The sequence below is a fragment of the Dromiciops gliroides genome, chromosome 5 (assembly GCF_019393635.1).
Source record: "Dromiciops gliroides isolate mDroGli1 chromosome 5, mDroGli1.pri, whole genome shotgun sequence".
In the NCBI taxonomy this organism is placed as follows: Eukaryota; Metazoa; Chordata; class Mammalia; order Microbiotheria; family Microbiotheriidae; genus Dromiciops; species Dromiciops gliroides.
In genome coordinates this window covers 48,944,419-48,959,843 of record NC_057865.1, presented here as the reverse complement: position 1 = coordinate 48,959,843, position 15,425 = coordinate 48,944,419, and the positions used below count along the sequence as shown (strand labels likewise).

The 15,425-nt window shown below is 38.1% G+C and overlaps 1 protein-coding gene across 4 annotated transcripts in view; it reads left to right on the top strand.

Annotated features, from left to right (window-relative positions):
• Positions 1 to 15,425, top strand: part of CDK14 (cyclin dependent kinase 14) — a 673,880-nt gene that overhangs the window by 501,592 nt on the left and 156,863 nt on the right. For all 4 annotated transcript variants that reach the window (XM_043967180.1, XM_043967183.1, XM_043967181.1 and 1 more), the window contains one exon: positions 12,454 to 12,502. In XM_043967180.1, coding sequence (XP_043823115.1) covers positions 12,454 to 12,502 — 49 coding nt within the window. The remainder of the gene's footprint in view (positions 1 to 12,453; positions 12,503 to 15,425) is intronic.

The window sequence follows — 15,425 nt, the reverse complement described above, 5'->3', positions numbered from 1 at the left end:
CAACAGCAGCAGCAACAACAACAACATTTCTTGCCCAAATAAGGGGAATCAAGTTGAACTATTATCTGAGTGCCTTTTTCAGACCATCCTACGTGTATTTGTATCAAACAAATACAATGGAATAATGAATTTTATGCTTCTTAGAGAGGAAGCAGAGTATAATGCGCAGACTTGGAAACTGGTTGCTAGACTTTGGAAACAAGAGATGTGGGTGTAAATCCCACAGGAGACCCTTAGTAGCTGCATCTCATCACTCAGGACCTCAGGTTCCTCATCTCTAAAATGGAAGTAACAAGGGGCAGCTAGGTGGTATGGTGGATAAAGCACCGACCCTGGATTCAGGAGGACCTGAATTCAAATCTGACCTCAGACTCTTGACACTTACTAGCTGTGTGACCCTGGACAAGTCACTTAATCCTCATTACCCTGCAAAAAAATAAATAAACAAACAAACAAATAAACAAAATTTTAAAATTTGAAATAACATTTGTACCACCATTGCATAGGGTTGTTTTGAGGAAGGCATTATACAAACCTTAGAATGCTTTATAACTGTGCTGTTGTTGTGGACCAAAGAATGTATTTGGGAGAGGGGGGACTCTCTTGCTTTTCTACTAGTTTAGATGCAATGTTTATTTCTCCCCACCCCAAATTCTCATGGCAGACCAGATATATATGCAGCTGCCTGCTAATATGCTCGCTTGTGAATTCTGCTGAAATTTCCATCAACTTGAACCTGTCCTTGGTGTAAGACTGTCAGAAAATGCCTCTTTATCAGTCAAATAATAATGTTTGCAATAGAGATTATTATGGCAGAGCACAAGTGTGTGTGTGCACACATGTGCACACACAAATGCCATTGCATTCAGTAAATCAAACTAATGATAGATAAACCCATAAGAGGAAATGCAATTGACATTTTTCTCAGGAGAGAATGTTAATATGGAATCTATTTTTCTTTGTGAGTTAGCCTCAGACAGAGTTTGTATATAACAGATTGGGGCAAAGCTGCTTGTTCCATGACTCAGTTCTCCAGTTAATTCTGGTGCAAAATGATGCAAAGGGTTAGTGTTAAGCAGCTGGGGTGCCTTTCTGGACTTGATGATGTTAGGAAGACCTGAATTCACATGCTTCCTTGGACATTTACTAGGTTTTGTGATGCCAGGCAATTTACCCCTTCAAGGTGACTGAAGATTAAATGCAATATTCTATGTAATGTAAAACATTATGTGAACCCTAAAAAGTTGGACTGGATGGCTATTGAGATGCCTTCTGTCTGCTCTGTATTTTAGAAGGGGTCGGAAGAGCCATTTGTCTGTGGAAGATATAGACTTATATGTAATGTTAGGAAAGCAGAATGTCATGAGAGCTTATAGCAGAGTTTATAGGATAATTCCCAGGTCACAGATTTAGTTGGAATGGCCCTTAGAAGCCTGCTAATCTAGCCCTCTCACTTCATAGAGAGTTAATAAGCACGTGTATCTTTCCTTCTGTTATATTTCATTTCAAAAAGTCACATGTCAATGTGGTAGTGTCAATAAAAACATTAACTGAGCTTGGTTCCCTAGACTGAAGTACCAGGAAGGAAAAATCATACCTCTGTGAAAGAAAACATACTTTCATTTCCTAAGAGCTCGAGATATTCTTCCATATTTGAAGCACCATTGGAAAAAAAAAAGCCATCCTTCTTTCAAGCTGGCAAGATTTTTAGTGCTGCTACAACTTAATACTTACATTTTTCCTTTATTTTCATATTGTCATAATATATGCATTTATTAAAATGCCTACTACCTAATTTATTTTTAATTTCTTAAATTCTAATCCTAGCTCAGCTATTGGCTAGCTATATGACTGAGTAAATCACTTACTCTTTCTTTGCCTCAGTTTCCTCATGTGTAAAATGGGTCAGCTAGGTGGCAGAGTGCATAGAGTACTCGGTCTGGAGTCAGAAAGACTCATCTTCCTGAGTTCAAATCCAGCCTCAGACATTTCCTAGCTCTGTAACCCTGGGCATGAAATCTGGTAGACCTGAAAGAAGAAAATGCTTGTTGCAAGAGAATTCAGCAGGTATTGTATCCAGAAAGCAGCCCTGAGTGAAACAAGGCCAGCAAATGAAGGTCAGCTTACTAAAGCTGGAGGTGGATACGTTTGTTTGTTTGTTTGTTTTTTCTGGAGTGGCTGCAGTGATGGGGAGCACTGTGAAGCTGGCATAGGTTTTGCAATAAAAATATAGACAAAAAACTTGTATTCCTCCCAAAAGGAGTGAACTAGAGGCTGATGACAATGTGATTGCTGCTTGCAAGAAGGCACCGTGTCACCATCATCAGTGCCTATGCTCCCACCATGACAAACCCTGCTGAGGTCAAAGAAAAACTTTATATAGACCTAGAAACTCTCATAATCAATGTGCTAAAAGAGGACAAGCTTATAATTCTGGGTCACTTTAACCCCAGAGTGGCCATAGATTATCAGACATGGCAGGGAGTCCTTGAGAGGAATAGAGTTGGAAACAGCAACGGCAACGGACACTTACTATTGAGGACCCGTGCATGTCACGACCTTCTCATCACCAACACTGTATTCCATTTACCTAAATAGAATAAAACTTTGTGGATGCACCACTGCAGTAAACGTGGGCATTTAATAGACTATGTCATTGTAAGAAGAGGCAGACAAGATGTGAGAGTGACAAAAGCAACATGTGGCTCGGAGTGCTGGACTGGTCATAGACTTCTCTCTAAGCTAAATACTCACATTCAACAAAAGCAGCAGCCTGAAGGCAAGACAACTGCCAGAAGAATTAATGTCAACAGACGAGAACTTTCTGAGCATGAACAATTTGTGCTAACATGTAGAGAAAGCTGCGCCAATACTTGATTGGTAACAATGGAGCAGAAAAGGACAGAGCAAGATTGAGAGATTTGGTCTATAGCACAACATTTACTCATCTGGGCCAGAACACTCACCAACATCAAGACTGGTTTGACAAAAATGATGGGGAAATTCAGAAACTGCTATATATGACATGAGAATTCTACAAGGTTTTCCAGAAGGATAGTTCATCTGTCTCTAAGAAGGCAGCATTTTACTCCATCAAAAGTAAAGTACAAGTGAAACTTAGAGAGTTGTAGGATTCTTGGCTCAGTAAGAAGCAAGATGAAATTCCGTTTTATGTTGATAAGAATTCAAAGTGCTTTTATGATGCCTTGAAGGCTACTTATGGGCCAAAGACCAATGGTGCATCTCAACTACTCAGTGCTGATAGAGCTACATTGATTTGTGATAAGGACATGATCCTGGAGAAACAGGCTGAATACTTCCATAATGTTCTCAACAGCCCATCATCAAAGAATGCTGAAGCCATTGACCATATACCTCAAGTTGAAGTCAATTCCTCTCTAGCTAAACTTCCAACTGAAGAAGAATTTTTGAATGACATTAGGCTCATCTTGTGTGGCAAAATACCTGGTGCTGATTCTATTCCAGGTGAAATTTATAAGGCAGAGGGTCCACTGCTCATACAAAATCTGACTCAAATCTTGTTGTTGTTGCTGCTGTTGTCATTTGTTCTTCATTCTTGAGGAAGACCAGGACATCAGGGTGATGTTGTGACTTACAGTGGATTGGATTTAAGTGAGGGAGGGCTATGCAAGGTCACCAACCTCGCTCTCTCCTCCAGAGCCATCTGGGTCCAGTGGCAAGGTATACATCCTGACAACTGGAGATGGTCCTGGATATTTTCGGTCAATTGGGGTTAAGTGACTTGCCCTGGGTCACACAGATAATAAGTGTCTGAGGTGAGATTGACATTTTAAAGACTATATGGCAAGAGTAGATTATCCCCCCAGATGCCTCCACTATTTATCTCCATGAAGAAAAGGAAATAGGTTGTCCTGTGACATTCACTGGGTGGGAGTAGGTGGGTCTCTCTCTTAGTCATTGCTGACGAGATAAGGCACCAGACACTGAAGTCCTTTCTTGAGCTGATATGCCAGGCATTTAAACTCTGCTGCAGAGAGCACAACTCCAGTGGGCTGGTCACATTGCTCAAAGACCAAAACGTACATTGCCTAAAAGATTTTTACAGAGAACTCACTCAAGGCAATTGCTCACATGAAGGTCAGAAGAAGTGATACAAAGAACTCTCTCAAGGTCTTTCCGAAGAGCTTTGGAATCAAGTGTGAGACATGGGAGACACTGGCACAGGACCACCCAGTATGACATGCCTGCATCTAAAGCAATGAATTTGCTCTTTGAGCAAAGCAAAATTTCAGTAGCTCAAAAGAAAAGTGAGAAGCAAAAGTTGAGAAATATCATCACTCCAAATGTTTATAGGGTATTGGTCTGAATAGCCACAGTTGAACACATTATATCTTGGGTCATTTTGGTCCTCTTTGAGCACAAAGGACAATAGTTTACCTGGGCAAGTCACAATCACATTTGCCTCAATGTCCTCATGTGTAAAATGAGCTAGAGAAAGGAATGGCAAACCACTCTATTATCTTTACCAAGAAAATCCCAAATGAGGTCAGGAAGAGTGGACATGACTGAAAAGACTAATAATAAGGAAGACAAGCCTAATTCCCCTTTTGGAGAAAGTACTGTACTGAAGGAGAGATATCCAGCTTTAGAGGTCCCAGACTTTGCCTGTTTCTCTTCCAGCTAGTCTCCTGATAGTGTGGGTATAGCTCTCCTCCTGTTCTCTGTGAAAATGGGTTAGACTTCAAGCCATATTCATATATTTACATACCAACCCTCCCTATCCCCACACATCTTTTTAAAATAGTACTTTATTTTTTCCAATTACATGTAAAGACAAATTTTAACATTCATTTAAAAAATTTAAGTTCCAAATTTTCTCCCTCCCTCCCCTCCCCAAGATGGCAAGCAGTTTAATATACGTTATATATGTGCTATCATGTAAAACATTTCCATATTATGTTCATACATACAAGAGAAAAACCATTATCCACAATATTACAGAAACAAAACAAAACAAAACATCAGAGGGGTAAACATTTCTGAGTGATGGCCAAAGGAGCGATCCATTGCTGATCAGGGACAGCTCCATGAAGGAGGGTGTCATTTAACATGGGTTCAAACTTGAGAGATTTTTCTTAACCTCCCACAACCTCAGTTCTCCCATCCACAAAGCAAGGTGGTTAGACTGTATGACCTTTAGTGTTGTCTGCTTTGATGAATGCTAGAATTGTAGAGAGATTCACATATAAAATAAGTCTAGGGGCAGCTAGATGGCACAGTGGATAGAGCACTGGCCCTGGAGTCAGGAGGACCTGAGTTCAAATCTGGCCTCAGACACTTGACACTTACTGGCTGTGTGATCCTGGGCAAGTAACTTAATCCCTGTTGCCTCACCAAACAAACGAACAAACAAACGAATGAATGAATGAATGAATGAATGAATGAATGAATGAATGAATGAACGAACGAACAAACAAATAAATGAAATAAGTCTAGTATTTTAAATGTTGCTTCACTTCATGGATACATTTTTGTATGTTGGGGTCTTCCTTAGCCTTAGTTCCATTGACTAATAATACTACATAGCAGCAAATATTAAATACTGTCTCAAAAAGATACAGGAATCTTAGCCTTGTTAGGAAATATTGATTCTCCTCAAACTTCTTATTCCTCTCCCCAAAAAAATTATTAAGAGTTTTATAAAATCTTTCAAAATTTTGGAATCTCTCTTTTGTTTGTTTGCATTTTTGCTTTTCCCTTTATAATTTCCTTATAAAATAGCTAATTATTTTAAAACAGAATATCTCTGTTTTCCTATAGTTAAAAAAAAACTTGACTATAAACACAGTTGAAAAGTGTAAACTATACCCCAGCTATCAGTTAACGGGTAAAATTCATCTCCCATAATCATTTTCTTAGGCTGAAGGCCTGCTACATGTTGGGTCTCAGATCTCTTTTGCCTTGGTCTTCCTCTTTCCCAGCCAGTCCAGTCCTGCCAGTCAGCATTAAAGGCCATTCCTTAGGAATTCTCAAATGAATAAAGGTATATGACATTGGAAAAGTAGAATTTAGTATTACCAGGCTTTTCTCCATCACTGTATTTTGTTGCATTAAGTCATTTCTCCTCTGCTCTCGCGGGTGCTCTTCATCTCCTGCTGTGAAACGGGCATCCGCCGCAGCCATCCCGGCAGAAGGGAAGAAGGTGAATATGCCCCTGCAGGTTTAAATTAATTGCATTTCTCCGCTATGCTCCAATCGAGCTGGTGCATTCGAGAACACAATTTTAAACTTCTAACTTAGCCATAATTGGAAAGGGAATGTAGTTATTAAAATTCTAAGTGTTATAGTAAACCTACTCCAGGAGAGCTGTAGAAAAACATTCTTATGCTAATGGGAGAGCAACAGGACAGAGACTCTTCTTGGGCAGGTATCTCTTTAATGAAAAGCAACCAGTATTGATTTTGTGACATCATTTCACTTAAGAACATGTCTAGTTCTCAAAAAAAAAAAAGGCAAACCAAACATGGCCAAGTATGTGCTCTTCATATCCAAACCTAGCAGAATGGGAGATATTCTACAAGTGCTTGAAGTACTACTGCTACTAATAGTAATTAGCATCAGTATAGAACTTTGATTCTTGCAAAGTGATGCATATATGTTATTTCATTTGATCCTTACAACAACCCTTTGAAGTTGGTGTTGTTATTATTATCTCCATTTTAACAGAGGAGAAAATTGAGGTTTCCAGAGATTAAGTGATTTGCCCCAGATTACACAGCTAGTAAGTGGAAAAGGATTTGAACCAAGATCTTCCTAATGCCAGGCTCAGAACTTTGTTTATTGTCCCACCTACCTGCACAATCATTTTCTTAGTATTTGAAAGTACACACTATGGTAGGCAAAAACAATCCACTTTTCCAGATTCTTGATGCTTTGCAAAGTTAATGGCAATTGCTTGAATCTTGGTTGAAAAAATATTCATATATATTACATATAGATATATACACACATGTGTATGTGTGTGTACAGTTATATGAAATCAGTTTGTTCTCTCCATCTGTTTACTTCTCTGCTGAAGCTTACTTTTTCTCTTTTTGGGATCATGGCTCTGTTTCTCCCACCTTCCATTTAGGGATGATCTCTGTGTCCTTATTTTTCTCTAGACATCCCACTGTTTCTTCAAAGCCCAGGTCAACACTTCCTCTGTGGAGGATCCCCTGAGTCAAAGATGATCTTTCCATTTTGAGTGAATCTTACAGCGCTTTGTTCCTACCTGATAGCAACCCAATTAACAAATGGTCAAAAGATACGAACACAGAGTTCTCCAGAATAATAAATTACAGACTGTTGCCTCCATTTGTACAGTTGCTCTGTCATTAATAATGAGAGAACAAAACATAACAACTCTGAGCTTTCACTTCATTCTTAGCAAATTGGCAAATATGAGAAAAGGTAGCAATGGTCAATACTGGGGTGGGGGGGTAATCTATGGAAAACAGGCACATTAATATGCTGTTGGTGGAGCTCAGAAGTGGTCCAACCACTCTGGAAAGCAAGAAACCCCCCCTAAGAGATCTTTAAGCAGAGACTAGATGACCACTTACCAGTGATGGCATAGTGGGAATTCCTTTCAAATATGGGATGGAGTAGAAGGTCCCTGACAGCTATCAAATTCTGTGATTTTGTGAATTTGATCATGGTAGTTAATTATTCCCTTTTAATAGTTTTATATTTACTTTTAACTTCTATTTTAAGCTTAGTTCATAGGATCACAAAGAGACCTTAGAGGTCATCTATGCCAACTCCCTTATTTTAGAGTGAGGAAACTGATGTCTTATGGATTAAATGACTGGCCCAAGATCACAAAGGTCATAAGAGACAGAGCTAAGATTTGAGCCTAGGTCCTCTCATTTCCAATCCATCACTCTTTCCCTTTCTTAATATTCCTTCTCTAGTTCTTTTGTTCGCATCTAAAACTGCCTTGTTAGCTACTGATACTTGAAAGAAAAAGATCGATGCAGAACAAAAGTCTTTTGCAGTTAGTGAGTGCTTTTAGACTGTAAAGTTTGAGAGCTTTCTTAGAAGCAACTCTAATGTATGGCAAATGATTGTTAGAAATGAGGAACCAAGTTACTTTGTAAGTGCTAAATGATATTAACTTGTGTTATCTTTAATGAGATTCTTTTACTTGGGAAATCATTACAAATTACAGAGGTTGCTTTGTGAAGAGTACTAAGGTTTTTTTTTTTTTTAAAGAATCAACTTTGTTGTACAGGGATTTGATATAATTAATTTTTCTAATGTTTCTCCTGTTTAATACCAGTTAGTTTTAGATTATGACAGTAGAGAGCTTTGAAAAGTTAAATTTTCCTTTCCCCATGTCTATTATCCTTTTCTATTATCCATTAAATCTGGAAAAACACCTTTAATGTTAGCTTGAAAGGTAAACTAACCTCATCTCATGCACTCCAGTGATCAGAAAACTTGGGCATCCAGAATTCAGTTTACCAGATTCCTCTATCCAGTTCTTCTTCATCCCTCCAATAATCACTGATTTTCATAAAGACCCCAAAGGTAATTGTAGAAGACAATTCCATTCAACCAACTTTTGTTAAATGTTTAAGCCAGTGCTTGGCACTGTACACTTTCTCTCCAGGAGTTTAAATTCTGTAATCTGCACATGGATAAGTAAATAGATACAGAGTTTTGTTGGGGGAGGGAACCCCAAGAACAAGTAGGATTAGGCATAGCCTCCTTTAGAAGGTGACATCTAAACTGAAACCTGAAGGGAGCTAAGGATTCCATTCTAAACTATTTTTTCTCGCTTGAGTTATCAAAGATGACATAAAGCTCACTTTTCAAAGTGTGGTCCTTGAAAACCTTGGAGTCTCTGAGATGTCCTTGAGGTAAAAAACTATTTTCACAATGATACTAAGATATTATTGGCCCATTAAAATACTTTTCACTTTTCCATACACATACATATTCATATAAGCCTGGATTTTTTTCAACCAAAGCAATATATCATGACAGTCAGAACACAGAAACATGTGACCATCCAGCTGTTTTCTATTAAGCCAAACATTAAAGTTTTGCAAAAATATGTAAAACAATGCCACTTTTCTCACTAAATTTTTTGTTTTGGAAAAGAGTTGTTTTTCATTAAAATGTTATTTGTTAATAAAATGAATTTTTTGTTACTTGTAATGAATTAATCAATTTTTGAAAGCTTATAAATTTCCATTTTGATATTGGAAATATTAAAGATATAAGCCACAGAAAAAAAGAAGCTTTGGGAAAATCTTAAATAAATTTTTATAGTATAAAGAGATCCTGTGATGAAAAAGTTTGAGACTTTTATATAATTTTCATTATTGTTTCTTAATGTGACCTATGATTATTTTGGTGAGAGAAACTCCCAATGGGGAAATATCCCTTACCAACAGAGATGGGCAACTCTTTTACAAGTTTTAAAGATTTGCCCGGCACATGGAGGGATTAAGTGAAGAGAACCCAGGAGCACCATAGCTAGTAAATATCCAAAGTGCATTACCTTCCAAAGCCAGGTCTTGATTCACTACATCATAACTACCTCTAGTTTTGTTTTTTGGATAAGTATATTAAATTCCAGTTCTCTTTTGGCTACAGTCTATATTTCCCAACCATACTGGATAAAAGAATTGTGTGTCTAGGTATTGATCATAGTTTGTAAACTTTATTCAATCTCATAGTAGTTATATTTTGAGTGTGCTATGCTTTGCACAATTAATAGAAAGCAATGTAAACAAAATGTAAACTCTTGAAAGCAAACATCAACACAGACAATCAATATGATGATTGGATGGATAGATGAGCATTTATTAAGTACTTACTTAGAGCCAAGTGTTATGCTGGTAGTTAGGGATTCAGAGACAAAGGTGAGATCTCTTGGCCCACAGGGAGTTTATATTTATGATAGGGGAGACAACAAATATAGAGGAGTGGTGATTGAGGAGGGAGTTTTTGTCTGGAAATTTACAGGAATGGTGAGTTAAGCTCTACTGCAATTCATTATCATGACCTTCCCAGAAGAGATAGTAGTATTGATTTGATTACTCATCCCAGGGAGAGATGTGGTTGGGGTGGACAGGAAAGAGGAGGTTCCACAACATCCAGTGAGGAATAGATAGAAAATATTGACTGGAAACAGCTAGATGCCCTTTTGTTGTTGTTAATTTTTATCTTAAATCTTTTCATTCTGTCCCTCCCTGCACCCCCTCTCCCTCTATTGAGAAGACAAGAAGTCTGATACCCATTATACATATGAAATTATGCAAAATATATTTCCATATTTGCCATGTTGCAAGGGGAAAAAGGCAAGAAAAACTAAGTTAAAAATATCTGCGTTAGTCCACTTAAAGTTCATCAGTTCTCTCTCTAGAGATGGATAGCAGTTTTTATCACAAGTCCTTTGGAATTGTCATGGATCATAGTATTGTTTTTGGTTTTTTGTTTGTTTTGTGGGGCAATGGGGGTTAAGCGACTTGCCCAGGGTCACACAGCTAGTAAGTGTCAAGTGTCTGAGGCTGGATTTGAACTCAGGAACTCATGAATCCAGGGCTGGTGCTTTATCCACTGTGCCACCTAGCTGCCCCCATGGATCATAGTATTGACTGGAGTAGCTGATCTTTCACAGTTGATCACTGTTACTGTCTGCAGTGCTCTCCTGGTTCTGCTCACTTCACTTTCCATCAGTTCACATATGTCTTCCCAAGTATTTCTGAGACAATTCCCTTCATCATTCCTTATAGTAGCATAGTAGTGTTCCATCACAAACATAAATCATAATTCGTTCAGTCATTCCTCAGTTGTTGGATTAAATGTTCTTTAGATGAGATTGCTCTCACTACCTAGCCAGTTGTACTCAATTGTACTGAAGTGGAGTTGTAAGGTAAGTGATAAAGTCACTCAGAGAGAGAGAGAGAGAGAGAGGCATGGTCTCTGGTCTGGAAGGTGTTATTCTATATGGAGGATAAGGACAGCAACAAAGCAGGTGGCAAGATGTTCTGAGATAGGCAGCTCTAGGTGGCTTGGCTAATACAGCACCGGACCTAGAGTTGGGAAGATGTTAGCTCAAAGGTGACCTCAAACACTTACTTGCTGTGTGACTCTGGGCATGTGAGTTAACCTCTGCTTACCTCTATTTCCTCATCTATAAAAAGAGGATAATAGTAACTCCTCCCTTCCCAGATTGTTGTGAATATTAAATGAGACCATAGTCACAAAGCATTTAGCATAGTGCCTGATGTCCTGTAAGGTCCTTTCCAGGTAAGCATCTATCATCCTGCGATCTTAAGAAAGATGTATAACTATTGTTACTCTCCCGGGAATATTTTACATTTCACCTCATTTCAGTGTCCAAATAATCCCCCCTCCCCTCATCCTTGTACTCTGGTAAGCCAGTGAAGGAGTTAGGCTCATCCTCTGGCTGGTGCTCGTCTTCTCTGAGAGAGAGTACCTTCCAAACTTACCTAGGACCCAGACCCTTTTGAACCTCCCAAGGTAGCCTTCAAACTTGGACACGTCTATTTCAGCCTTCATGTTTGGTCTCCCATACTCAGGAAAGAAACACAAAAGAAAGCTGAGAAGGCAGATAGAGCTTTGAGTTCCAGGCTCAGACTAACCTAGGCAGGATGTGTTCTTTACCTGCCATGTTCTCCTAGTCATCATGTGAGACCAACCCCTCCCCTCTCTCTCAAAAGAGAGGCTTAAAGAGTCTTGACACAAGAATTCTGAAGGCTGGTCTGCTGCTTTTTTAAAGGTCCACCGAGTCATCAGCTTTTTCTATTCCATAGCCAATAAAAGGAATGCTTAATCATCTCAAAACATCAGTTCCTTCAGTGCTGAGCTACACATGCCCAGAGTTTGCCTTGGCAGCTCAACACACACTCTCTGGGATGGCCTTTATAGGCCCATTCCCACACATGTTTCATGGGGTGCAACACTCATTACATAGAATATTCATAAATTTGTCTTGAGGGATATACGAATATAGCATCGGATAGGGAAAGAGTCCAACATTTTTCTGGAGCCAGGAAGAAGTCTAGTTTATGCGTGCGCACGCATGCACACACACGCGCGCGTACACACACATACACAAACACTATATATTTTTGCCTATGATTTCATTTCCTTCATATTATTTATCCAGGTGGAAAATTGATGAATCTGGAAGCTCGGCTTATAGAATAATTTAACCTAGTCTGGAGAAAATAACGCTCTCATTTAAAGAATCTTTTATTATTCTTTTCTTTTCATTTATCCCTTTAAGGTCTCAGTTGGAAGTAAGAACAGAACATCTGGGGTAAATGTTGCCTCCATCATCATTCATTAAACCAAGTGCTTTTGAAATCAGTTTTTCTTGAACAGGTTTGTATCATTTAGATTTGGAAGAAAGGTAATTTGATATTTTTCTTTCTTTCTTTTTTTCAGAACGATTTACCCTGTACAGCTCTAAAAACCTTAGACAAGCATGGAATAAGTAAGTCTTTAAAATGATTGTCCCTTGTTATTTGCTTTTGGTGAATCTTTTTCTCTCAGTTAAATTTCTGGGCTAGAGCAAACATTACATACTTTGTCATTGTTTTTGTTATTTGATATTAATTTTTTTCCAGCATACAAATCCCAAATTTTTCAATGTTCTATGTTCTGAAGGTTTACCAGGGTTCAAAGAAGGCTTTCACACCAGAGGAAACTTCATTACTAGAGTGTAATGTAGAATGCTATCCACCAGTCTAAACATTTTGGAGCAATGGATAAATGATATAATGTTGCATATCCAAGACAGTCTTATAATTTATCACAGAAATATCTTTACCCATGTGGTTTTAACCCTATGCTCTAATTTGTCACTTTGAAAATGTCTATTATCTTGTATTTTACTGCGGAATTTTAATTTGTTAAAAGTTTGCAAAGAGATTTCACCAAAAAGCATCACCATATAAAAAGTTATTTGGAGATCTTTTGAAATTAAACAAAAAATTAAGTTAACCTAAATGAAAATCTTTGATAGAATTAAATAGAGATTAAGAAATCCTTATTGAATTGCTGACATTCTCTTTAAAAAAATTCACATTTCAAGAAAAATCAGGAAACCCAGTGGATTTTGAGTAATGAAATGATAATACTTCTCAAAGCAGAGTCACTTGGGAGAGTCTCCTATGTGTGGTAGCTTAATATGATGATGAATATGATTATTTGGGGAACTACCACCTGGAAAATGAAATGCAAGAAAACCATCTTAGTTTCCATAAATAGTTTGTCTCATCTGGTAGTATCAGTGAGTGTAGTATTATGGGATTTTTTTCCTTAGGGAATTCTCATGGAATTATTTTAATTATTTAAAAGACAGAGTTTAATCATCACAAGCCTTTATGTATTGGTGAAATTTAAGAACTTATTCTGTCTGAACTCACATTTAGAAAAAGAAATCCTCAATTCCCTGAGTTAGAAGTATTTATTTTCTTGTTTATTATATACTAATTAATGTTTTAGTGTGGTATAGAACACATAAAGCAAGTAGTTCCTTTTTAATTTTTAAATAAAAGGTCAGGTCTGTTCTTTTATGAATATTAGCAAAAGCAGGCATGTCGTCAAGTTTTAATCATCCCATGCAGTGATCTCCAGTTCTGAGAATGTCTTTTGCTGATGTATTTTTAACCTCCTGACCCATTTTTTAAGTAATGCTGAGATTTACCAGTTGTGAAAAATGGCACCCAAGACTGGTTATTGTAGAGAGGATGAAGTCTAGAGATGTTTACAGAGAGGAAGGGGCAGCCAAACTCATGGGTAGGGCCTCATTCTCAGATTTATTGGTCCCTATTCCTTTCTACCAGAACCCTGTGTGTTTACTGTCTGTCTAGGGACGTGTGTCTTGAAGCTGATTGATTGGCTTTTCTATTACAGCCAAAATACAGTGGGCCCCTCCCTAATGTGACCACAGTTAGAGGAGAGGAGCTGAGGTGAGGAACAGGAAGCTATGTTTTGCTTTGTTTTTCCTTTTAATTTTGCATCTTAGTGGCAGCTAGGTGGTGCAGTGGATAAAGCACTGGCCCTGGATTTAGGAGGACCTAAGTTCAAAATTGACCTCAGACACTTGACACTTACTAGCTATGTGACCCTGGGCAAGTCACTTGACACTCATTGCACCACCAAAAAAAAAATGCATCTCTGGATTACCTCCTGGCCACTTCAGCTGATTTCAGAAAAGTATAATTAGGCTTTTCTCCATCCATCAGATAGAAAAAGAATTAAAACAGACCCACATTGTTGCTTTTTATTATTATTTTGACCTGCTCCATGGCCTTTTCCTGAGATGTATCCAGTTCATTTCACAAGAATTGTGTGACTCAGGCCAACTATCAAGTTTCTCTAGACCTCAGCTCTTTTTATTAAACACAGAAGGGTGGGACTAGGCAGTCTCTGATGTCCCTCCAGCTCTTGAGTCTTTGACAATTTACAAAGCAATTCATTTCATTAACAAAGAACAAATAAGAAATGAAGATATGCTGCTTATAAGTTGCTGTCAGTATTATCTAGGACATTTACTTTAATTGGCATGAGAACTCCCTCCACAAACACAAAATACAACCCATCTATAACTTAAAATTGAGATAGGTGCCTGAGACGTTAAGTGACTTGGCCATGGTCACATGGCTACCAAATATCAAACACGAGATTCGAACCTAGATCTTTCCAACTCCATATCAAACATTCTATCCACTAAGCCACCCTGCCTCATTTAAAGTGGTGGGGGTGGGGAAATTTTGACTTTGCACAGCTCTGCCTCACTGAAATCCAGTTCACTTGCAAGTCAAGACATCACCCTCCTGATGGCATTGATCCTCTTCAAGAACAAAGGATAAACAACAACAACAATCTGGCTTTAGAATTAGAAGGTCTAGGTTCCAATTCTGTTTCAATCCAGACCTTGGCCAAGTCACTTAACCTCACTGGGTCTCATTTTCCACATCTGTACAATGAAAAGGCTGGACTGCATGTCCTCCGTGGCCCCTTCTGGCTCCCTCTCTGTAACCCTGTGACTAGATGTTTTTCATGACATGGATGTCCAGTTTGGTCTATAAGTCACTGGATGTCGGAGAGTCATCAATGAAGCTTTATTTCTATGGACAATCGTTGCTTTTCATAACAGGATTTGAACAAAATAAGGAACTAGAATTTCTTTTGAGACTGCTTCTGAAATAATGACACTATCTGTTTTTCATTAACAAAGGACTAGCCATTTTTCTCATTAAGATGTTAGCCTTAAACTGATGACAATGATAACATTAATACCAATTATATAGCACTTTAAGGTATTAAAAGTGATTTACATAGGTTAATTATTTGATCCAATAGACATGCCTCTTCTCAAATGGAATTGACTAGTTTATGATATGGAACAC